This window comes from Canis lupus, chromosome 12 (assembly GCF_048164855.1).
Source record: "Canis lupus baileyi chromosome 12, mCanLup2.hap1, whole genome shotgun sequence".
In the NCBI taxonomy this organism is placed as follows: domain Eukaryota; kingdom Metazoa; phylum Chordata; class Mammalia; order Carnivora; family Canidae; genus Canis; species Canis lupus.
This window is the reverse complement of record NC_132849.1, coordinates 27905117-27930565: the sequence shown is the minus strand read 5'-3', so window position 1 is coordinate 27930565 and position 25449 is coordinate 27905117. Positions and strand designations below refer to the sequence as shown.

The 25449-nt window shown below is 40.9% G+C and overlaps 1 protein-coding gene and 1 long non-coding RNA gene across 3 annotated transcripts in view; one reads left to right on the top strand and one right to left on the bottom strand.

The window, feature by feature from the left end:
- LOC140601381 (uncharacterized) overlaps positions 1-16191 on the top strand; it is a 61502-nt gene extending 45311 nt beyond the window's left edge. Inside the window, exon 4 of the long non-coding RNA XR_012004387.1 lies at positions 11960-16191. This is a non-coding gene — a long non-coding RNA (uncharacterized lncRNA). The remainder of the gene's footprint in view (positions 1-11959) is intronic.
- Positions 8899-23370, bottom strand: IL1B (interleukin 1 beta). Of its 2 annotated transcripts, none has more exons than XM_072770193.1 (7): positions 23186-23370; positions 13955-14016; positions 13365-13416; positions 12076-12271; positions 11808-11969; positions 10438-10568; positions 8899-9692 (listed from the first exon to the last, which is right to left on the bottom strand). In XM_072770193.1, the coding sequence occupies exons 2-7, from the start codon at positions 13999-14001 to the stop codon at positions 9483-9485; spliced, it is 798 nt and encodes a 265-aa protein (XP_072626294.1). In that variant the 5' UTR covers positions 14002-14016; positions 23186-23370; the 3' UTR covers positions 8899-9482. The 2 variants fall into 2 exon arrangements, with proteins under 2 accessions (XP_072626294.1, XP_072626293.1); XM_072770192.1 differs by lacking the exon at positions 23186-23370 and adding an exon at positions 14421-14505.
- Between the last annotated feature and the right edge of the window lie 2079 nt (positions 23371-25449).

The following is a 25449-nucleotide window of genomic DNA, read 5'->3' as shown; positions in this document are numbered from 1 at the left end:
CCTTTGGCTCAGGTCGTGATCTCAGGGTCCTGGGATCAAGTCCCGTATCAGGATTCTTGCAGGGAGGGACGCCTGGGTGAGCATCTGCCATTGGCTCAGGGTGTGATCCCGGGATCCGGGATCGAGTCCCACATCGGGCTCCTTGCAGGGACCCTGCTTCTCCCTCTGCCTGTGTCTCTACCTCTCTCTCTCTCTGTGTCTCTCATGAATAAATAAAAAAAAAATATTTGAAAAAAACTATTCAGAGGAGCCTTGTCTACTCATTGATTCCACTTGCTTGCCTTTCATTCTCTCCTGAATCAGTTCTGAGAAGGGTTTTGTCCTCAAGCTTGGTCTTCACTTTTGCTGTGGCCATCCACAACGTCTTTCTCAAGTCCAATGGCCAGCCCTCATATACATGACCTCTCAGTATTGTTGGATTTGGTGGATCTCCTTCTACTTTACCCACTTTCTCCTGTTGTCCTCTCTCCTCTCCTGGTTTTTATCTCACCTCATTGGTTACTCCTCAGTCTCCTTCCATGGCTCTATTTCATGGTTTGAACCCCTCTATGCTGTTGTACCATTCTCTCTTTTCTAGCAGTTCACTTTTGTTAGGTAGTGTCAGGTGACTCATGATGGCATCATATGCCTTCTACATGCCAGTTGCCCTTGAATCTGAATCTCAAGGGATATTTGGATTTTATATTCTCATGGCTAATAAATATCTCAAATATAACTTGGCTAAAACAGAACCTTTGATTTACCCCCTCACAAAAAGGATACCCACCGCTTCCTGAGGCTTCCCAATTTCTTTTTTTTTTAAAAGATTTTTAAAAAAGATTTTTATTTATTTATTCATGAGAGACAGGGAGAGAGAGAGAGAGAGAGAGAGAGAGAGAGAGAGGCAGAGACACAGGCAGAGAGAGAAGCAGGCTCCATGCAGGGAGCCCGACGCGGGACTCGATCCCTGGGTCTCCAGGATCACGCCCTGGGCCAAAGGCGGCGCTAAACCACTGAGCCACTCGGGCTGCCCTCCTATTTAAAAAAAAAAATTTTTTTATTGGAGTTCAACTTGCCAACATTTAACATAACACCCAGTGCTCATCCCACCAAGTGCCCTCCTCAGTGCTCACCAGTCACCCCAACTCCCCGCCTACCTCCCTTTCCACTACCCCTTGTTTCCCAGAGTTAGGTGTCTCTCATGTTTTGTCATGCTCACTGATATCTTCACTCATTTGCTCTCCTTTCCCTTTATTTCCTTTCACTAATTTTTATATTCCCCAAATGAATGAGACCATATAATGTTTGTCCTTTTCCGATTGACTTATTTCTCTCAGCATAATACCCTCCAGTTCCATCCACATCGAAGCCCTCCTATTTCTTTAAATAACCCCATTTACCTTACTTACTCAGTTCTCAAACCTGTGAGTCCCCTTGATTTCTCTCTCTTCTTCATCTCCTACATCTACTCCATCAGCCAGTTCTGTTGTCTCTATGCCCAGAATACATGCCCCATCACCTGTTACCCTTGTTGAACATACTGTTATTTCCTTTTTTTTTTAAGATTTTATTTATTTATTTATGAGAGACACGGAGAGAGAGGCAGAGACACAGGCAAAGATAGAAGCAGGCTCCATGCAGGGAGCCCGATACGGGACTCCATCCTATGACTCCAGGATCATGCCCTGGGCCAAAGGCAGGTGCTAAACTGCTGAGCCACCCAGGGATCTCGATACTGTTATTTCCTATGTAGTCCATTGCCATGGCCTCCTAACTGGGCTGTCTACTTCCATTTTTGTCATCCTCTCTTCCTGTCCCCAGGGTCCATTCTTCACACAACAGCAAGAGTGATAAAATATACAGAAGATCATCCCTTCTGTGTTTAAGAAATTCCAATGGTTTTGTATGACACACTGAGTCAAAGCTCCATTATAGAGATCTGGTCCTTACTTGCCTCTCTGTCCTCTGAAGCCCCTCTCTCCTGTGCTCACTTTGCTTCAGCCACGTTGGCCTTCTTGCTGTGCCTTATTCATGTTAAGTCTGCTTTTGATCTTGGGGCCCTTATATCTAGAAGTTCCCTCCTCTTGGCACACTCTTCTCCCCAGATCTTTGCAAGATTGGTAACCTTATCTATATTCAGGTCTCTACTTAAGCCACTTTCTCAGAAGGGCCTTCCCTGACCACCTCACCTAAAATAGCACCTTTCATTGGACCTACCCAGTTACTCTCTATCCTATTGCTGTGTTTAGTTATTTTCCTATCACTGGTGATGAACTGAACCACATGTGATAGAGCTGATTATATGACCTTACCCCTACACTGCATTATGACAGAGAAAGCAAAAAGGTTAGAGGTAAGAGTGGGCCCAGGCTTCCCACTCCAATCTTCTCTCCCTCACAATGCAGCAGAGCTCAATTAGGTGCTGTCACTGTAGTCACCTGACATCCTGACAGCAGCTGTGGTCACTCTTGGCGTTTATCCAGTCCAATAAACAGCACCAGGGCAGACAGCCACGTGAGTAGCAGAAAGGAGGCCAGACTGACCTTTACATCCATTGTATGTTTGCCCTTCTACTCTTCAAGAAAGATGAGAACACCAGTCTTCCCACACATTCCTAAACTTAGGAAGTTACACTGCCCCTGGGGCACCAAACAAAGGGAATATTTCAGTGTCCAGTGAAGGACTCTAAGGACTTTTGTAGCTCAGGTGGTTTCCATTTCTTAACTTCCAACAAAACTGAAGGAGAACTTAAATAAGTTGTTGATTAATAAGTCATGAAACATAATTTTTGATGATAGATGATTATGTGATTTTGGCAAATAAGGTTTTCAAAGAATTGTGTGATATTGCTATAATAAATTCCTTTCATTCCTATTTGTTACTTATATGTACATATTTTCCCATTACTTACATTAAAAAACAAAACAAAATAATAATAGGATCAGTGTTGAATAGGATCATTCTAATTAGGAGTAATATATAAATATATGAGTAATATATAAATATATGAAATAATTTTTTTAAAAGCTTCGTCTTATTAAGATGCATGTCGATTAAGCATCTGACTCTTTTTTTTTAAATTTATTTTTTATTGGTGTTCAATTTGCCAACATATAGAATAACACCCAGTGCTCATCCCATCAAGTGCCCCCCTCAGTGCCTGTCACCCAGTCACCCCCACCCCCCTGCCCACCTCCCTTTCTACCACCCCTTGTTCGTTTCCCAGAGTTAGGAGTCTCTCATGTTCTGTCTCCCTTTCTGATATTTCTTGATTTCAGTTCAGGTCATAATCTCAGGGTTGTGAGATTGAGCCCTGCATCAGGCATAGCACTGGGTGTGGAGGCTGCTTAAGTTTCTCTCTCTCTCTCTCTCCCCCTCCACCTTGCCCCCCCAAAAAAGTTGGTTCTCATCAAGACATATTGCTAATAATCAACATTAATGATATATTGTGTTTATATATTTATGTTATTTTGAGTAATTGTGTACTAACGATAATTGTAATGATGACTTAATCTAGAAGAATTTTTTAAAAATTTAATATCCTATGATTATATAAAAAATATATTTTTTATTTTTTATTTTATTTTTTTTTTAAATATATTTTTTAAAAATTAAGTTTTGATTGAACACATTTTTATTGTTGGAAAGAAGTACCATAGAATGATCAGTAAAATGCTTTTAAGCATAATATGTATTATTACATTATGATAAAATTTCATGGCAGAAATGAATGAAATATCAATTCAAGAAAAAAAAGGAATATTGCTAATTTTTACCTGTTGAAGAGGAATTTGTTAATGTAATTTTTAGATGGATGACAGTAATAATCACTGTGGTATTGGGATTTTGTTGGGTATGTTTACAACTGATGTAACAATTTTTTTAAATGTCAAATTCACAATATTCCAGAAATGATAACATTAGCAATTAACTATTTAAAATTATAAAAAGTTTCAGATTTTCCTAAAACAGGTATGTTGGCAAGGGGTAGGCTTGGCTTTTATAAGCTAAAATATTGGAAGACCAACATCTATAAGGATTAGGGCCCTGGAAGGGCCTTTTGGGGAGGGAATTAGACTTGCTGCTCTAGAAGTGAGGTCCATGATGGATGGTACATCAAGAGGACATTATGTACTTGGGACAAAGGTCTTATCGCTATGACTAGGAGGGCACTGAGGCTCAGCTCCCATACTTGACATCTCTTCTAGGTGTTCCTGATATGTTATATTTTAAAACCAAATCACAGTGTGTGTAGATGCTCCTGTATGTATCTGGATTCCACATATCCCTCTGCTCCAAGGATTCATCCAAACCCAGCCTTCACATGCAAACCATGTAGACCCTTCTGCCTAGGTGCTTCAGGTTGACTTGCTGTGTCAGGATGCTCAGATGGTGTCTAGGACTCCCTTGGCTCACACTTTTGATCCTTGGCAGATGAAGGATGTCATACCTTTTTTGGCTCTGAGGGCTGATGGGTTTGGGTGCAGGGAGACGCTGAGAAAGAGAAGCACTTTCACACAGACTATGTGGAAGCTCAGGTCAAGGAAGGGAGTGGCTGAAAACCAGCAATAACTTACACCTTGGTCCCCAGAGGGCCCTACTTGCCCAAGCACAGGCTTTACCTGGACCCCTTTATCTCTAGTTGCCCTATTTGCCAGAAGGTGAGATGTTCTCAGAGACAGGGAGGCCCCTTATTTGAGAGAGCTGCCCAGGCCCCTGGCACCCTCCCTGCTCCTCCCAGACCTACCTTTCCTGGTCCATGTGCTTCATTTCATTTTTTCATTACTTGCTTTCCAAAAAGGATTTGAATTTTCATGATTATTTGTGTAAGCAAACAATCATCTTAATAAGAAAGACTTTGATTCTGGACTTCCCAGGGGAAAATCTAATCACTTGGCTTGTGTCCAAAGTGCCAATTTAGGAGCCAGGGCATGGGTAAGATGTGTTAGAACTAGGAGGAGGCTCTGACTATGGTCCCACACCCCTGGGTGGTCATCACATCACTCTGGGTGGTCATTCTCACTCTGGCTTCCAGTTGAATCAGAGTTTGTGGACAATTCAGCAAGGCTGTATAGGGGGATGAGGAATGGGGCAGGGAGGAGATCTGTACAGAAGACATGCTGACTTATGCTTCCATCACTGACCAGGACATTGTAGCGGCCACCCACCTCCAACCTACCTTTCAGACTAAATGTGCTCCCACATACCATTGCATCATTTACCTTTGCCCCACCAGATATTGGCTTACTCCAGCCCAAGCATATAGGATAAGCCACATCCTAAACTTATGGACTCAAATTTATAAGCACTTGCCTGCTACTCTCTAGGTACGTGGGATATCCTTGAAGACTGGTAGGAGCTGTGGTGGTGTGGTGTATTACCTACTGGAGGTGCAGACAAATAGACTTTTCTGCCCATTGTAAAAACTTCCAGTTATATTTCATGTGGTTGGTAGTGTTGGGGGTGGGTTCTGATTCTCTCTGATTTGCACTCAAATCATCTGATCTTTTCCATTTAGAAAAGGCTATTTCTCTTTTCCAGGATAAGAACACGCAGTGCAGAGAAAGGAAGAGCTGTTACCAGGGAAAGAACTTGGCTCCAAACCAGGAATAGGATAGCCTTTAGAGGGTCAATTTTAGTTTTTGGCTCAGTTCCAGGAATTGAAACTCAGGCCTTTTGAACATTTTAATGCAGAAGGATTTTTTTAAAGAACATTATATAAGTAATTCATGAATACATTCTTCTTTATTTTTATTTTTTTGAATACATTCTTCTTGTAAAAAATTCTAACAGAAATAAAACAAGTTCCTCTTGATGACCCCCTCTCCTCCCCACCCTATCCCACTTAACCACTATTTTTGGTTTAGCCAATACCCTTCCAAAGCTCTCGGTCTTACATATTGTTAGAAGCACATGGATGTGCAGTACTTTTTTCTTTTATGTGAATAGTATCATCCTGTACTTAAGGTTTTGCAATTTGACCTTTTCTCTCAATGACTTGTCTGAATCTTTTTCCATTTCAGTACTACTTATTTTTATTTTTAACTTGCCATGGTTTATTTAACCTTTTTCTTACCCGTAGACATTTAGGTTGTTTCCATTTTACTTTGTTTAACTTTTTATAAACAATTCTAAAATAGACATCCTTGAAATTGTTTCTTTAGGGAAGACACCAAATAGTGGAATTACTGAGTCATAAGTCATGTTAAAAATAAATTAGACACTGCCAATTTTTTCTCTAAAATGGCTGTACCAGTTTATACTCACATGGATGATTCGCAATCTGGCTTCCTCACAAGATTAGATGACTTCACAGTTTGGCACTCTTTCTCATATTCTCCCTTTTGGACCTGTGAGAGATGGGTGGGATTTTATCAGTCAACCAAGGAAAGGGGACGGTATCATTGCTGGGACTCCCAGGAATACCTCTGTTTTCTTTCCTGCACTAGCAATATCATCATGTACTGGGGAATGAATGCCATTTGAGTAACTTCTCATCCTTTGCACTGTAGTTATGAAGCAGACAGAGCTGAGAGGGGGCTTTGCCAAGTTGTAGGGCCTCCATCCAGCTCCTGAGCCCTAGCTTGGAAAGCTGTGAAGGGGGAAGGAGAGGAGGAGGAGGAAAAGGTACTGGGAGTGAGCTGCTGACAACTGGGACATTTCAATTAAATCATATATATGTATGACTTGATAAGAACTATGAAAATTACAAATGAACATCCCTTTTGGCCCAGCAATTTATACACACACACACACACACACACACATATATATACACATACACACACATACATATATGTGTGTGTGTATGTGTGTATGTATTTTTTCTTAGACAAATACCTTTTAGAAATTTTTACCATTTTATTTCTAAGTAGGTAATATATTCACATGATTAAAAAAATCAAACTATATAAAAAGTATCTAGAGAAATATCTTGCTCCCACCTTTGTTCCCTGTATCTTATTCTCCCTGGCCCCTCACAGTTACTTTTTAAATTTCTTATGTATCTTTCAGAATTTTTGAAATCAAATGCAAACACATTGGAAAGTATTGCCTTATTCCCCACTCCCGCTCTTTGTTACATAAACGTGCACTATAAACACTGTCTGCCTCTTGCCTTTTTTTTTTTTTTTTTGGTTACCAGCATATCTTAGACAGGCTTCCATATTGGTGTGGAGTGCTTTCTGATTTTTTTTTTTTGAGAGAGAGAGGGAGAGAGGTGGGGGAGGGGGGGAGGAGACACACACACACACACACACACACACACACACACACAAACACACAGAATATCTGAAGCAGGCACCATGCCCGATGAGGGACTCCATCTCACAACCCTGAGATCTTGACCTGAGCTGAAATCGAATTAGACACTTAACTGACTGAGCCATCCAGTGCTCCTCTGATCTATTTTATAGCTGCCTGGCATTCCATTGTATAGATGTCCCATAAGTCATTTAGCCAAGCCCCCATTGATAGACATTTGTGTTTTTTTCCAATCTTTTACTTTTACAAGTCATGTGCAGTGAATAATTTTGATCACGTGTCATTCCACATAGGTATATAGCCACCCGTAGGATAAATCCCCAGAAGTGAAATTGCTGGGCCAAAGGGAATGTTCATTTGTAATTTTCATAGTTATTGGGGGACCTGGGTGGCTCAGTTGGTTAGGCATTTGCCTCAGACTCAGGTCATGATCCCAGGATCCTGGGATTGAGCCTCACCTCAGGCTCCTTGCTCAGTGGGGAGTCTGCTTCTCCCCCTCCCTCTGCTTGCCTCCCCCTACGCCCCCTACTCTTCCTCTCTCTCTCTCTCTCTATCAAATAAATAAATAAAATCCTTAAACATTTTTTCGTAGTTATTATCAAATTTTCCTCTATAGGAATTGTACCAATTTCTGCTCCCACCTGTAATGTTTAAGAATTTCCCTAGTCTTCCCAACAGAGTGTGTCATTAAACTTTCGATTTTTGGTAATGTGATAGGAGAATACTGCTTTTTTCAAAGTACTGTTAATTCAATTTTCTTATCATAAGTAGTATTGAGCATGTTTTACTCTGACCAAGACCTAATAGTATTTCCTTTTCTGTGGATTGCCTGTTAATATAGTGTTGGATTTATGCCTGTTGTTTTGTTGGATTTATGTTCATGTTTTTCCTAATGTTTTGAGGGAACCTAGACAAATTATCCCTTTATCTGAGATACAGTTACAAATATTTTTTCCTTGGGTTGTTTCTGTGTTTTTACTTTGCTTCTGGTGACTTCTGCAATTCTGAAAGTTAACTCCTTGTGTCATTTATTGTCCATTCTTTACTCCATGCTTTTGATCATACTGTTCCACTACTAAGAATAACGTTTCCCTTCTTATCTATATGAGGAACTCCTGCTCATTCTTTTAGGCCTGACTCATATGTTGTTCTCCTTGACCCTCTGTCCTTCACAATAGATGTTGTCATTCCTCCCGGCTATTCCTTTCATACTTTGTCTTACCTCTATTTGCCACATTGCCTTATTTTTGCTTGTATTTATCTGCCTTTCCTATCTAACTAGGAATGCCTTACCTGTCTTGTTTCTGTACCTTCTAGCTCCTAGTACATAATATTTACTTAATAAATGTTTGTTGAATAAATGAGTAAAGAAATTGTTGGTGGTGATTACCACCAACATTTCCTTCTTTACTTCAGCTGATCTGATTTTTCAAATGAAACTTGTATACCAAATATCCTTTTGTTGAGAAACAGAAGTGAAGGGGAGGGATAAGGAGGCTTGTCTTTGCTGGTTAGTGATGTTCCTAGGTATTTTGCCATGCTCAGTGATGAGGAGTGGACTTCTTGTGTCTCAAGAAGACCTCTTATGGCCCCATTTATCTTGACTCTTCTGTGTGAGATTCAAGAAAAGGCGATGAATTACCACACAGAAAAAAATTGTTTTTCAGTGAAATTTATTTCAGAATCATGGAAGCAGTGTGATCATACATAATCATTCATAAATATTCCTATTTAAACAATCTGAGCTTATACATTTTTTCAGCCTTGGCAAAAGGACTTGATATAAAGATGGCACACCAGTGGAAATTAAATTCACTTCAGAGCTATGACAAGTGGGCTTTTTCATGGACACTGATGCTTCTTGCCCCTCTTGACTTAAACTAAATAGATTAACCCACCAATAAATAAATAAATAAATAAATAGTTCAATGGTTGTTCATCAGAAGCTGGGCACAAAGGAGGGTTTCTTGGAACCTGATGTATAATGACTTCTGCCAGGCTAGCTTCAGATGAGTAGAAGAGATAAAGAGACCTGACTCAGCAGAGGGATTGGCCCTGGGAAGGGGGCTATTCCGCTTGGCTGGTGGACAAGAAATCTTAGCAGTGATTTAGGGAAGGCAGCTGTGCACTTATTAGATAATAGTGAAATTCAGCCTGAGGCCACATTTAAAACCCTTCTACTCCCTTTCCATCAGCCCTAAGGGTTACCCAGCACTTGTGGACTCTCTGGGTACAGGTCTCTAGGAAGAGAATTCCATGGTGAAGTCAGTTATATCCTGGCCACCTCTGGTATTTCCTAGGAAGACAGGCATTCCTTCGACTTGAGAGGTGCTGATGTACCAGTTAGGGTACTGAGAAGACTCAAATTCCACTGTGTTCTTGATTTCTATCTTGTTGAAGACAAATCGCTTTTCCATCTTCCTCTTTGGGTAGACTTTGGGGTCTACCTTCTGCAACAAAACAGAAATAACAATTTTTATCAGGGAAGGGACAAAGACACTCTGGTGAGGTTATTTTCTGGTTCAGCTAGAGAGGAAACTGAGGAATCATAGGACCAGGATCCAGACTCCCGATTTATCTTTGTGGCCCCAATTTTCTGTGTAGTGATTGAAAGAGCTCTTACTCTTTTCTGAAACTTAGTATCAAATGATAGGGAGCAAAATATAGGTGGGAATTTTATTAAAAAGTGAGAATTAGATTAAAATTTCTAAGAGTAGCTAGCTTTCCAGCGACTTTTGCTGTATTTTTCCATATGGCCCTGGCTAGAATGACTTCACAATGACTAGACATGAAACTTTTGCTGGGACAGCTGGTTGTCAGGAGAGGGGAAGGTGATTTTGGGAGTGGAGGAGATGACAAGTGATAGCTCCCTTGAATTGATTAATTTCCCAAGGTGTCATTTATCAAATGGAGTAACTCCAACAATGTTATAATCCTTCTAACCCTAACATTGTATAATCTGTTAGGTGGTAACAATGCCAGGACATAATATCAGAAAAATGACTTAATTTTCTTTGGTGGAGGTGGAAGTTGCATACATTTAACAATTATATTAAATTTGTTGACATTTATGCAGAATTATCAAGTAGATCTCCCAGATTTCCTGGGGGGAAAAGTGGTAGTCTTGGAAGTAAGTGAGGGCTAAGGTTGTTTGAGAGGAGCCTGGGAAGCCTTTAGCCACTCGTACTCACTCACCTCTAGCTGTAGGGTGGGCTTTCCATCCTTCATCACACAGGACAGGTACAGATTCTTTTGTTTGATGCCCAAGACCACAGGTATCTTGTTATTACTTTCATCCCCGTGCACAAAGCTCATGTGGAACACCACTAGGGAAAAGAAGGGGGCCTTGTGGTCAGGAACACATAACAGTGCAGGGTTAGCCCAGCTACTAGACCCCAAACCCAGGACTCATACAATTAACATCTTCTGTGAGAGCCCACACTGAGGTCCCCATGGCCTAACAGATAGGATAACTTGGCTTCTCATAGGCAATAGCAGGGTTAGTTGGTTGATTCTTTTCTCCAAAGAATGTCTGGGGGTTTCTTAAAGCCTCATCATATGGCAATGAAGAATTAGGGAGTCTAAGTTTTAAAAACTGAAGGAAGGAAGCCATTTCATGACTGGTCAGTGGTGTGCCCAACCACATGAGCAAAACAATTTGATCAATGTGAAAGGCAAGAAAAGAGGTAGATCAGGGTTCCTGAAAGATATCAGGGATAAATCTGTTTCAGGAACATGGAACAACAAGTGGGAAGAACTTGGGAGAGGGGAGGCTTAGCTGGGTAAAAGGGCTCCAAAGAGACTCATTTTATCTTCCTTAGTCACAGCCATCTCATCTGGGGGCCTTGAGGTCATGCTCACAACCCAGTTCTAAAGAAACAGTTTTGTCCTGGCCTGACTGAGATGCCTTTCTCCAAGGTCAGCAGCCTTGGAAGAGAACAGGCTGCTCCCTTCATCTACTCCCTTGGCTGCACTCCTGCATGCAGGTTTCAGCCACAGTGGCAAGGTGCCAGGCAGATTTCCACAACTAATGGGCTCTCTAGACTTGAGACATTTGCTAGTTAAAATAGAGAAATAAGCTCCTACTTGTCAGTAAAATTTCCCTACAAGGAACCATCTGGTATTGGGCGGAAAGGATGTTAGGGTTAAGGGGACAGGGTTGGAATGAGGATGGACACATTATCTCTTCACCATTCTAGTTTTAACCTCAACAGCAGGAAAAAGGGACCCACAGGCAGTTAGGTCATGTCCATCAAATGACCCCTTTCTAATGGAAGGATTGACATTGCACTATCATTCAAAGACTTGGCTAGACAATGGTCCAGGATGTGCTTGAGCATTCTAATTTCTCAGAATCCCATCTCTTGCTGAGAAATGAACACACTAAGGGTGTTCTGGTCAATCTGGTGTCATTGCTGGGACCCAAATGAAAAGTTTATATATTCATTATTTTATGTTTTTTTAGTTATGTCCATAATTCGCCTTATTGTTCTACTTTGTTAAAAATGTGGAGAATTAGCAAGCAGCCAGGGAGCCAAGAAAGGAGTCAAGATGTCCCCCGTTACCTTGTTTGTTCACATTTTCCCCATTGAGGTGGAGAGCCCGAAGCTCATATGAGTTAGACAGCACCAGGTATTTGTGGCTTATGTCCTGTAACTTGCAGTCCACCGATTGCATGGCTGCATCACTCATAAAATTATCCGCATCTGTTTTGCAGATGATAGGTTCTGAAATGTGGAGCACACATGTTGAGGAAGAAAATCAGAAGAGCAGGCCAGATGATAGAAGGCAGCAGAAATTATTGGAGAACATCCAAGCATACACAGTAAATACCTTCTTCAAAGATGTAGCAAAAGATGCTCTTCAGGTCATCCTCCTGGAGGACCTGTGGGCAGGGCTTCTTCAGCTTCTCCAAAGCTACAATGACTGACACGAAATGCCTCAGACTCTTGTTACAGAGCTGGTGGGAGACTTGCAACTGGATGCCCTCATCTACCAGAGAACTGTGGTTCAGGTCTTGGCAGCAGCACTGTGGAGAGACCAAGGAAGAGTTTGTTAAGGTGGTCAGGCCAGAGAACTCCTGTTTTTTACATCAGAGAGGCTGAAGGGGCCTTGGAAATAACTGAGCTTCTAATGTTAAACTCTCTTCTCTCTGAAGCCTAGAGAGGTTAAGTGATTTATCAGAGGGCATGTGGCAAGTTAGAGGCAGATTCAAAACCAGAACTATAGGTTTTCTGATGGCCTATATGGTGTTCTTTTAGAATAAGACACATGTCTACCTCATTTATCTTTTTTATACACTGTTCCACCTAACCATAAATTTACACCTTCTTAACCTCTATGTCTTTTTGTATCCCTAATGCTTTAACACTTTGTATTTAATTTTTCATGGCAATGATGATCATAACATTTTATATTCATCTATGCTCATTCAACAAGTTTTTAATTATTCTATACAAGTTCTTTCTTTTTTCCTAAACACTGTCTTATAAGCATTCTACAAATACTTTAAAAGTGGTTACTATTTGTGAAATATGTTTCCACTTTCCCATTATTCAGAGAAACTTCCCATTATTCATAGAACTGGCGTAACTATGTGAAGGCTTAAGTGAGGTTGCCCTGGTACCATGATAATGGTTTGGATACTCAACAGATAGTTAAAGAGGCCTCTAACAACACAGAGGAAAGCTGAGTATGAGAGAAGTTCCTGCCCAGAAATCTGGGAGCAAAAAACTATTCTACTTTTAAAGGGGAGCAGATATACATTAATTCCCAAGGACTTAAGTGATTTATGTAGGCTGAATCTTCTCCTAAAAGGAGAATCAAATTTGCATTGGAGCCTTGGCTGCTTTCCTAACAAAAAACCAGCAAGCTTTATCATCACTGCCATCCCTCCACCCTGTGCAAGCATGACCATCATCACCAAGCCATAGTAAGTGATTGTGGGAGTGGTGTAGTGACCAAGTCAGCATGCAGTGCCATCTGCATCTGTCTTACTGCAAGAGATGAAAGTCCTTTCATTACAAAATACCCTGGAAACAAGGTAGCCCAGAACCCTTTTCCTGGAGCCTCTCCCATATCAGAGTACCTCCAGGTGTTGTGAGCTAAGCCCATGGTCTCACCTTCACATTTCCAGGGCCATCAGCTTCAAAGAATAGGTCATTCTCATTGTTACTGTAATAAAACCAGAGAGATTGTTCAAGTATGTCTCTCAGACAAGTTCTTTTTCCTTCCCCCCAAACCGTCTTCACTGTTAATAGGAAACTACAAATAGTATGTCCCTTAAAGTTGCTAAAAGCTGCTGGCAAGTTTTATGGTGATATGCATGGAATGGCGTAGGAGGCAGGGCAGATATCCTAGATACTACCTGTTGGATCCTGAGACCTATCCTTCATCCACTTAACATCTGAGCTTTTCTTCTCTCTCAAGCCAAACTTTGCCAAAAGGTTGCCTGTATTGTTCACTTGTAATCTCTTTTTCCTATTTGCCATTTGCAGGGACCCTTGCAGCAACAACATGTAGATAGCCTATGGGTCCAAAGAAAGGCTAGACTTGCAGTGGGAAATCAGTCTTTAAACCATGTTAACCTAGAGCCCTGCTTGCCACTGGAAGAGGAAGTTTGGAGAACAGATCTGGTCTCCAAGCACAGATAACACCCCACTCTTGAAAGAGGAGCTCTACTCATATGGCTAATCTCAATCACCTCACTGACCTGGAGTAAGCCATCATTTCACTGGTGAGTTCGGGTACTGCTGCCATGGCTGCTTTAGAAACCTGCGTAAAGAGGAGAAAATAAATGATTCCTGCCAGGCCAGTCTCCCCCAGGGCTGCCTTCATATGTGAGTTTCCCTTAGCACCTGGTACATGGCAGGCATGTAAAGAAACAATCTTTAAATGAATGAGTGAATGCATGAAAGAACCTTCCTTTGGGTGCAGAGGAAACATTTGCTAAACCAAACCCAAACCAAGAGTATATTTGTTAGATCTGGAGCAGAGGCTTTGACACTGATTTCTCAGTTGTCAAGCTGCTACATAAGCAATACTCGTTCCCAGAAATTTTCACAAATCATAGCCATAATCTCAGGCAGAGAGGAAAGGAGAGAGGGAGAAAGAGACAGACAGAGACAGAGAGACTTGACTGGAACCCAGTCATAAAGAAGAGTTAGTTCAAGTTGTACCTGAATAGTGAAGACTGGCTGGAGAGAACAGAATCCTGGAGTAGACCACTGTACCTCGACGAGCTATGCTGTTTGCCAATTTCTACCTAACTTTTATACTCTTTAAAAGCAGAAGTAGATAGCTGAGAAATTTCCTGGTCGGTTAACAATTTCACAACCAAGTTAAAAAAAAAAAAAGAAGAGGACCAGTGGAAACTTCTAGGGTAGATTAAACTGAAATAATTGTCTAGCGCATGAAGGGCAAGTGGTAGCAAATGATGACACATTTTCTCAAATGTGTCATTATGCAAATCTATATTGTTTTTTTTTGACAACTGTTACACAAATGATGTTAATATTAAAAGACAGGATTTTCCTAGGTTTGAATAATATTTTAATTTAGGGTCTCTGGGACAAAGTGGAAGACACACAGACACCTATACAAACAGGCTCCCTCACTCATGCATTGCACTTACATTTAGGAGCCTTTCAGAGAACCTGGAGATGGATTAAGGGGTATAAAGAAGTGATGGTAACCATTCCAGTCTGAACTAAGGGTGCTGTTCTCTACTTTGGGAGCTTGAGGTCAATTACAGGAGCCCCTGAAAAGATAGTTGACCTCCTAGGATGGGACAGAAAAAATATAGTTGTGCAGGGGTTCAGGCTTCTAATGGGATGGGGGGAACCTTGCAGATAAGCTCATTCAACTCTTTCAGACCAGGTGCTGGGACCCTAGCCAGTTACACATGCAATCTGTATCAATACTTGATGAACAGTGAATAAGCCTGGATTGAGAATGTATTTGAAAAGATTGTGAATAAGTCAAGGTTTCAGGATCACAGTCACTTTTTAAATTGCAGACAAGATGTTTTCTGCCTAAAATCATTTTTCTCCTAACTTTGAAAAATAGAATATTTTTTAAAAGAATATCCAGCTGTGACTATATCTCTTAATATTTCCAAGAGTTATTAGACTGTTTTTTTCCAGGTCTATTAAGATATAATTTAAAAAGATTGTTTAAGGTGTACAACACAATGGTTTGCTATACATACACATTGTAAAAAGATGACCACAATAGGTTAATCAGCATACCCATCAGCTCACGTAATTGTACATATTTATCTTTTTATGGCAAGAGCATTTAAGATCTACCCCTTAGCCACTTTCAAGTATATGATATGGTATAGTTAACAACAGTCACCATGTTGTATAATAGATTCCTAGAACTTATTCATCTTATAACTTGAAGTTTGACCAAACTATTCCCATTCTTTTCTCTGTTACTATGAGTTTGCCTTTTTTCTTTTTGTTTGCTTGTTTTAAGATTCCACATATAGGAGAAATAATAAAGCAATTGTCTTTTCTGTCTGACTTATTTCACTTAGTGTAATGCCCCCAAGGTCCATCCATATGCACAAGTGGCAGGATTTCCTTCTTCTTCTTTTTTTTTTTTTTTGTGACTGAAATATTCCTTTATATATCATATTTTTAACCCATTCAGCTGTTGATTGACATTGAGGTTATTTCTGTGTCTTGGCTGTTGTGAATAAAGCTGCAATGAATGTGAGAGTGCAGATGCCTGAGACAGTGATTTCATTTCCTTTGGATATGTGCTTAGAAGGGGGAATTCTGTATCATATGGTAGTTCTAGCTTTAATTTTTGGAGTAACCTCTATATTGTTTATTTTCCATAAAGGCTGCACCAATTTACATTCCCACCAACAATGTTCTAAGGTCCCTTTTTCTTTTCTTTTTTTTTAAAGATATGATTTATTTATTCATGAGATCACAGAGAGAGGGAGAGAGAGGCAGAGACACAGGCAGAGGGAGAAGCAGGCTCCATGCAGGGAGCCTGACGTGGGACTTGATCCCGGGACTCCAGGATCATGCCCTGGGCTGAAGGCAGGTGCTAAACTGCTGAGCCACCCAGGGATCCCCATAAGGTCCCTCTTTCTCTGTAGCCTCAGCAAAACTTGTTATTGCCTATCTTTTTGATGATAGCCATTCTAAAGGTGTGAGGCAATTATTTCTCATGCTTTCAATTAAATTTCCTTGATGATTAGTGATGTTAGGCATCTTTTCATGTAGCTTTGGTCATTTTAATGTCTTCTTTGGAAAAATGTCTTTTGAGGTCCTCTGCCCATTTTAAAATTGGATTATTTATTTATTTTTGCTATTGAGTTATAGGAGTTCTTTATATATTTTTGATATTAACCCCTTACCTATAATATGATTTGCAAATAACTTCTACTCTGAAGTTACCTTTTGGTTTTGTTGATTTTTTTTTTTTTCTGTGCAGAAGCTGCTTAGTGTAACATAGCCCCATTGTTTATTTTTGCTTTTTTTTGCTTGTGCTTTTGGTGTCATATTCAAAAAGCCATCAGCAAGACTAGTGTCAAGGAGCTTTTCCCCTATATTTTCTTGCAGAAGCTTTACAGTTTCAGGTGTTACTTTTAAGTCTTTAATATAGTTTGAACTAATTTTTGTAAGTGGTACAAGATAAGGGTCTCCAATTTCATCCTTTTGCATGTGAATATCCAGTTTTCCCAACATCATATATTAGAAAGACTATCTTTTCTCTATTGAGTATTCTTGACTCCCTTATTAAATATTAGCTGGCCATATATGCATGGACTTATTTCTGGACTCTCAGTTCTGTTCCTTTGGTCTACATGTCTGTTTTTATGCCATTACCATACTGTTTTGATCATTATGGCTTTGTAGTTTAGTTTGAAATTAGGAAGCGTGATGTCTCCACCTTTGTTCTTCTTTCTCAAGATTACTTTGGCTATTCAGGTCTTTGGTTCCACACAAATTTTAGGATCCTTCCTTCCTTCCTTCCTTCCTTCCTTCCTTCCTTCCTTCCTTCCTTCCTTCCTTCCCTCCTTCCTCTGTCTTTCTAAAGAAAAAAGAAAAAGAAAAAGAAAGCATGAGAAGGTAGGGGAGGGGCAGAGGGAGAGGGAGAGAGAGAATCTCAAGCAGGCTCCACACCCAGCATAGAGCCTGATGTGGGGCTCAATCTCACAGCCCCTGAGATCATGACCTGAGCCGAAATCAAGGGTTGGATACTCAATGACAGCCTCCCAGGTGCTCCAGGATTGTTTTTTTCTATTTCTGTAAAATATGCCACTGGAATTTTAATAATTTAATAATAATAAAATAATTGTAATAATAAATAATAATAATTGAATCTATAGATGGATTTTTTAATAGATGGATTTAAATAGTATGGACATTTTAGTAGTATTAATTATTCTTTTTTTAAAAAAATTTTTTATTTATTTGTGATAGTCACACACACACAGAGAGAGAGGCAGAGACGTAGGCAGAGGGAGAAGCAGACTCCATGCACCGGGAGCCCGACGTGGGATTCGATCCCAGGTCTCCAGGATCGTGCCCTGGGCCAAAGGCAGGGACTAAACCGCTGTGCCACCCAGGGATCCCAGTATTAATTATTCTAATCCATGAACTTGGGACATCTTTCCATTTATTTGTATTTTCTTTAATTCTTTCATTAATATCACATAGTTTTCAGTGTAGAGATCTTTCACCTTCTTGGTTAAATTATTCCTCTTTATTTTATTGTTTTATTTATTTTATTCCTATTTATTTATTGTTTATTGTTCCCACATAAATGGGATTCTTTTCTTTATTTCTCTTTTAGATATTTCATTGTTAGTGTATTAAAATACACCAGCTTTTATTGAACTCAGAGACCAGCAGAGTGCCCACCCAGGGAACTGCTCCAGGGTAGCCTTCACATTTGTAGAATAATTGAATGACCAGATCATGAACTGTGTATGGAGCCTAGGAATGGGGCCTTCATCACCCCTTTTGGCACATCTATAATACAGCACTTATTGCATTGAATTAAAACCTTGCTGACTTATCTGGTTCCCTTAGGAAGCTGTGAACTCTCAGACCTGGGTCTGGTGTAGTAGCTGGCATGCAAACTGAGGCAGCAAAAGTTTCTTGCCTGTGTGGGTAAGCAGGAATTTGACAGATTTTCCCTTAAATGATCATGTGCTTACTATGTGTCAGGTATTGTGCTTGTTCTGTGTCGTCCATGGGACAGAGTCCCTGATTTTCCAGGTAGAAGGGAAATAGACTCTAACATGGGGCAAGGATTGCCCAGCACACTGGCTCACCAAGCAGCCTTCTGATTCTTAATTTGGCTCCTAGTATCTTGATATCAGGAAAGTAGACACAAGAATGCCATATTTGGTAAGTTATATGTTCCACAGGGAATCTGAAGCTGCATCCCATCCAATGCATCAATTTCTTGTGAGTTTGGTAATCAACAGCCAGGTCTCAACTCTGAGCCCTCATAAAATTGGGTGTCTGGCTCTACAGACACTTTAGAGGTCCTGTCTAAGGAGTGTGAGGGATTTTTCTGTTTTGCCTCCATAGACTTCACTTTGTAAATTAAGCAGTGGTCCCCAAACTTCATTGAAGAAACTATCACCTTGCTCAGAGTCTTTATGCTGGAGTCAGCAAGACATGGAGATCTGACAGCAGTCTGGGCTCTCCTGACAGAGAACACAAGGATGCCTTTAGTCTGTTGATGTGGTTAGAAGTTGAGTGAAGGAGGATGAAAGCCAGTGACAGAAAGGCAGTATGCAAAAGACTGAGGTATCATTTCTGAGTTAATCTAATCTGTTTCTAAGGATTTGAGATTGAGGTCAGGAATCTTGAGTCTACTTCTCCATCTTTTAGCATCTAGGGTGCATAAGTTACTATCCATTTTGCTCAAGGGAAATTTTGGAGCCATGAGGCAATGCCCCGTGACGTAGTAATTTCTATGGTTCGGCCATGTCTCATCCCAGCCTGGACCCCAAACCTGGCAGCATCCTGTCCATCTCAGGAAGTGAAACTTCTTATTGTGTCAGGCAAGCATGTTGCAAAATGCATGTATCAAATCCTGTCTTTTCAAGGAGACTACTCAGGCCACAGCACTTCCTTCTAGTCCCTAATCAACAGAAAATGTCTCACTACAGAAACAGTTGCACTGGGGGAGGGCCTGGAAGAGTGATGATGTAGTGATTTAGTTTTGCAATGCAAACTCAAGGAAATGGAACAAGCAGAAGCGACGAGTTGGCAATGCCAGGATGGAGTCAAAAGTTTTGGGGGGGATTCTTCAGCTTTTGAGTCACTCAAGCCCTTCTCATCTGCAAGTTACCCTCTACACTGGCAGATCATTTCTTCAAGACAAGAGACTGGCATTTATTCAGAACAGCAAGTGCCTTGGTACTGTCTTATGTCTGATCTTAAGCTTCTAGCCTCTTTTAACAAGATTGGCCTCACCCAAATGGTCTTCGATCATTTTGAATAAGAAGAGAAAATAATCGTGGGTTAGTTCTTATATTATCATGTGTAATTATAGTAATATCGAGTCTCTGTCATAGGCCATTTCATTTTTGTTGACTGTTTGCACAGAAAAGCATTAAGCCATGACTATCCCCACCATTTTCTCCAAGTCTCATCTCATCCTGGCATTGACTCCCTAATACTATTCTTAAGTCTGTCATGTCTTTCCACCATTTCTATGGGTCTTTCTGGTATCTTAAAGTATTTACAATGTCCTGTGTAGCCATGGTTGTCTCCATGGATACCTCTCTCCTATTCTTTCTGTTTGAGGGGTTTTTTCAGATTGGAGAGTCTAATTTTAGTTTTGAGACCTCTGCTCTTCCTCTTATAGCATCCTCTCCATGGAGTCTGCCCCTCTCCTGGATCCAGTTACTCAGAGCAGACAGGCAGGTTCCAAGGTTGCTCTATTCTCCTCCCTGGTCTAGAACAAGAAAGACTCAAACATATGATCAAGCTGCTGAGCCTAGTGAGATATGTGGTCTGCAGAGACTTCTCTCTATTGCCTAAGTCATTATTCCATCTCTGAAAGGCCAATGAAAACTTGTCCTTCCTTTGGATTCAACAGTAAAAGCCCTTTGGTATGTGAGGTGGATGCCAGGACATTTCTACTCTATATCTTTTCTTACACATAATGGGTAAAAGATAACCACAAACACAGGGCTCTCATGATACTTATACTAGGAGTCTGGAAACATTATGTATAGGGACCAGATAGTAAATATTTTAGGCTTTTGTGGGTCATAGTGTGTCTGTTGTAACTACTCAAGCCTGCCATTATTGTGAGAAAGTGTAGATAGATAATACATAAATCAGTGGGCTTAACTGGATTTGGTCTGCAGGTCATAGGATACAGGCCCCTGTGTTATATCATTGTGTTAGACCATATTTCTTGGATATAAATTTAGAAACAATACTAAAAAAAAAAACCCTGTCCTTTATTGAGTACCAGGCACTTTTTTTTTTATTGTCTTATTTAATTTTTGCAACAAACTTTAGGGTAGATAGTATTGACCCATTTCACCTATGTGAAAACCAAGACTGACAGATAACTTAAGACCAAACAAACAACTAGTAAATACTGAAACCATGACTCAAACATGGTTTAGTTGAACCTAAACCAGATCCTTTTTTTTTTTTTTTTTTTAAATCACTTTTAGTTGTTACAAGCATTTTTTTGCTCCTGTTTTATGCTGGCCACAGTGTTCATCTGCAGACTTCTTTCTCAATAATTCAATTATATTCTAAAGGGGGATGCCTGGGTGGCTCAGTGGTTGAGCATCTGCCTTTGGCTCAGGGTGTGATCCTGGAGTCTGGGATCGAGTCCCACATTGGGCTCCCTGCATGGAGCCTGCTTCTCCCTCTGCCTATGTCTCTGCCTCTCTGTGTGTCTCTCATGAATAAAAAAAATAAATATCTTAAAAAAATTATATTCTAAATGACATTAGCTTGGCAGATTGACGTATCTCTGCATCTCTGCCCATAAATGTTTCCACACTGTCCTCTTAGGATTAGGGTAAACTCTGTTCCCTTGTCCTTCCTCCTTTTCCCACCTGGCTGTGACATGTTGTGTGAATTTTCTTCTTTCTCCTTCTCTCAGGGTAGCATTGGGACTTTCCAGATTGGGTGTTTAGTTCTCTCTCTTCTGTTTTCTGAGTTTCTTCCTTATTCTTTTCCATGTTCTCACCTGCAGCTCTCTTGTTTGATTTCCTTTATCCTTTCCTTTTTCTTTAAGATTTTGTTATAGCACTGTCAAAAAAATCTCTTTGGAGTTACTACCCCTGGAATCGTACGCTTTAAAAAAAGTAATGCTTAAAAATACTTTGCTCCTAAAATCTGTGATGAAATACTTCTCTCCTAAACTGTCTGTGGTGTGTGTATTCTACTTGCTGATTATTACATAATTAAATGTGATTTGGCCATTTCCTTCCAGGACTTAAATTAATTTCACTTCTTCAATTACTTCCTCCTTGTTGGCTGGAACTGAGTTTTCTATCTTCTGGGAATAGAAAGGTCTTAGCAAAGCCACTCAGGATTTGTTGGGTGCAATGGTCAAGACTATGACCCAGACTCTAGGTGGTTGGTCTCACCTAATTACTGAGCAATGTGGAATAAGAAAGTCTGACTGTATAAAGATATTATAAAAATTCTGCCCATAATTCAATACAATGGATAGATATTCCAGAATTCAGCAACCTCTGACTTGGGATTCCTTTTTCTCCTTGGTAATAGAGGGTTGGAAACTCTTCCAATATGTAGTAATGAATCTATGAAGCTGCCACACATGACCCATTTTTCAAAGTAGGTTTTCACAAGGGAGGATGTTTGATATGATAGTTCCAGAAATGATTTATGAAAGTTAACTAATGACATGTGCAAGCAGAAAGTTATATGTTAGAACTGGTAGTGATTTAAAAAATATCCTTCTTAGGCTTTTTGTTAATATACCTGCTCATTTTGAGAGTTTCAAATAATACAAAAGTATTTAAACTAAAAAGGAGAAGCCCTTCACTCTCTGTACTCCACTGCCTCTCTCACTGGATAAGCCATGTCACCAGAAAGTATCCCAGTCACTGCCACCCAAGTACTCACCCATCCATTCATTCGTTAACCACCATCAGTTCTTCGAATAGGTCTTTTTAGAGCACTTCCTGACTGCCTGGGATTTGACCATTTCTCTCCATCTTCATCATTATAATTCAAGCCATTCTTCCTTCTTACCTAGGTCATTTAAATCATCTCCTAATTGGTTTGCTTGCTGACATGGAAACCCCACCCATCCATTCCCTATACATCAGCTACAGGGATGTTTCTACAAAGCAAATCTGGTGACATGAAGCCTGTGCTCACATCTTATCATTGACTCCCTATCTTCTTCATGGAGGAGTCCAAGCTCCTGAGCATGGCAAGCAAAGTCCACCATGAAATCCCCTGCTCTCCTCTCCTACTGCACACTTGAGCTCTCCCAAACTATTTGTACTCCCTTGAATGCAATAATATTCTTTCTAGCCTCTGTGCTTTTGCAAAACCTGTTCTTTTTACCTGGACCCTTCTTCTCCTCTTTGTTTGTCCATTGCCTAATCCTTCAAAACTCAGTTCATACTTTGCCTCCTCCATGATATGCTCCTTCTCAAGCTAGAATAGGTGCCCTTCCTCTGTGCTGTGTGCCTCTAATACCCTTTACAAACCTCCCTCATTATGTTTTATTTGCTCATCTCCCTTACTAGTAACATACCTGTTGCAAGAATGGGATTATAGCTCTTATCTCTATGCCTGGCACATGACAGTGTTCCATGAATGTTGGCTGACCAAATGAAGGAAAGTCAGGAATGATCATGCTGCCACTCTCATGGCTTCCATCTTAAGCAACTTTCCTCTATTTCCTTAGAAAAGAATATCTTAGATCAAAAACAGAGACTCACCAGAAGTGCAATGTTCAGCTCTGAATGAATTCCTCAGTAAGCAGCCTTATTGATAATAGAGGTGGCAGGTAGGCCCCAAAGACTCGTAGAGATTTCTGGGCCTGACCAAGGGTGCTGTTCTCTTGGAGAAGTGTAGTTCCTGCCACAAAGGCACAATGAACACCTTGCTGGCTTTAGTCAGAGTCAGTGTCCATCTGCTCTTCTGGGGGAATCCTCAGCTTTTTATGAAGTTTTCTGGGATAGGGAGGTGATAAGAGCTGTGATAGTGTTCGGGATAGGGAGGTGATAAGAGCTGTGATAGTGTTCTCTTGCTCTGTGTTTCACCAGAATTGCCTCAGGAGGTAAATTTTTGAAGAGACACTCCCATTTTCCCCCAAAAGGCAGTTTTGAAGTATTACTTGAGGACTTTTCCAAATTCCTCTGAGAATTTGGGAGTTCCAGAAAGATAAAATCAGAGGTGATAATACATCAGGATAAGTAGCTTTTGAAATGACTTCCATCATTTCAAAATGTAAGGTGTATTTGTGTGTGCGTGTGTGTGTGTGTGTGTGCGTGTACACAGAGAAAGGAGAACAAAACTATACAAGACATGGTACTCATCCTTAAAGCGTTTTTGCAAATGCCTACAATTTAAGGCAGAATATGGCAAGTGTTATGAAGTGTATAAACTGCCACAGAGGGTTGTCTACCCTTTCCTCTACATGTGCTCAGGGACGTGGCCACGAGAGAGGAAGGAGAGAAACATATGATTTGGCTCTCTGTGAACTGAGGATGCTCTAGGCTGCACACTGATATGCTGTTTGGGAATTTGTGGGTTCATGTTGGAAGGATTGTTTACTGCAGAGCAGAGGGAGGATCTGAGAGTGCCAGGAAAGGCATGAGGCAGAGCCTCCTCACTCTGGACAAAGGACTGTAGGAAAGAACTAGGCTGGCCTTGGCAAACTGGGCTGTGGACTAGTGTCTTCATGTGGTCATTGTTGCTGTCTGGATTGAAACCTTGAAAGAAATGGATATTCACTGTCAGACATCCTGGGGACAGGGGACAGGGGACAGAGGATGCTGGGACAGGAGGAGGGCCCTGGTGGGTGAGTGGTTAATCTTTCTCTGTTAGGCCTCATGGCAACTAGGGCCAGGATCCTGGGCCTTGGACCTTCCTGGAACTCACCTTGGTGGGGGGGTTGGGGTATAGAAGTGGGGAAACTGGGAGTGAGAAACATCAGGAATGAGGCAGGGAAGGAGGCCCTGGACATGGTCTGGGGGTAGCCACACTGCCCATGGCAGTATTAATTCCCTTCTTTCCTCTTCAAGCAGCTAGCCTCATTGAAGGCAGGAAGTTGGTCTCAGAGATTTAAGGGAGGGTGACATCCCCTCTCCAGGGCTGATGTGACAGAAGCAGTTAGGAGGCATTGTGTGCCCAGCAAAGCAACCACCTCATGAATGGTCCCTGAGAATAGGGGCCTGGGTGCCTTTGCTCACTGCAGTATTCCCAGACACTAGAGCAGTGTCCAGCAGGTAGCTGATTCTCGGTGCAGGTGCAGTTTGATTGACATGAATGAATGAATGAATGAATGAATGTCACAAGCAGCAGTCTGAATGTGGTAGCCTGAGGTGAAAGTCAGAGGGAGGATTCTGAGACAGTGTCTTAGGGACTCTCAGAAGGTCATCACTGGGAACACATCCAGGGAGATACATATCTGTTTCTGTCCTCATAGTTGGATATAAGGCAAATTTGACCCCTACTGAAACCCGGGCATGTTGTGTGTGGTGGATGAATTAAAAGGAGTAGAATGTGTCATTCAGAATGAACTAACTTGGCATGTGGATTATTTTGGGCTGAAGGCAATTAGGCTCTAAGCTCAGCTTGTTACCTCTCTTGTAACTACCTAAAATAATTTAGATAAGTGGCCTGTAACAGAGAGAGGGTTGTTACCAGAGGGAAATTTTATCTGAAAGACTTTTCTGCATGGCAAGGCAAACATCTGATTACCAAACACCTGCTCTTCTTATTTGCCTGTGAATTGCCCTCTGAAGCCCCAGGCCCCTCTCCCTTTCCCTAGCTCAGAATGGCATACATAAACCCTCCATTGCCTGACTGTCTTATATTTTTATGGGGCTCCTATACAAATGAAATTAAGTTTGCTTTTCTCCTGTTAATCTGTCTTATGTCAATTTAACTATTAGACCAGTGAACAAACCTAGAAGAGAAGGGAAATTTTGTCTGTACAGAATCTTCACCACTGGCCTTCCCTTTAGGAGCCCAACTT

What these genes read in the sequence shown, in the direction of transcription:
- IL1B (XM_072770193.1), bottom strand. Translation starts at nt 14,001, where the DNA reads ATGGCAGCAGTACCCGAACTCACCAGTGAAATGATGGCTTACTCCAG. An exon ending in GAAATGATGGCTTACTCCAG is followed by an intron (nt 13,417 to 13,954) that starts GTCAGTGAGGTG and finishes GTTTTATTACAG; the next exon opens with TAACAATGAGAATGACCTAT. An exon ending in ATGGCCCTGGAAATGTGAAG is followed by an intron (nt 12,272 to 13,364) that starts GTGAGACCATGG and finishes GTCTCTCCACAG; the next exon opens with TGCTGCTGCCAAGACCTGAA.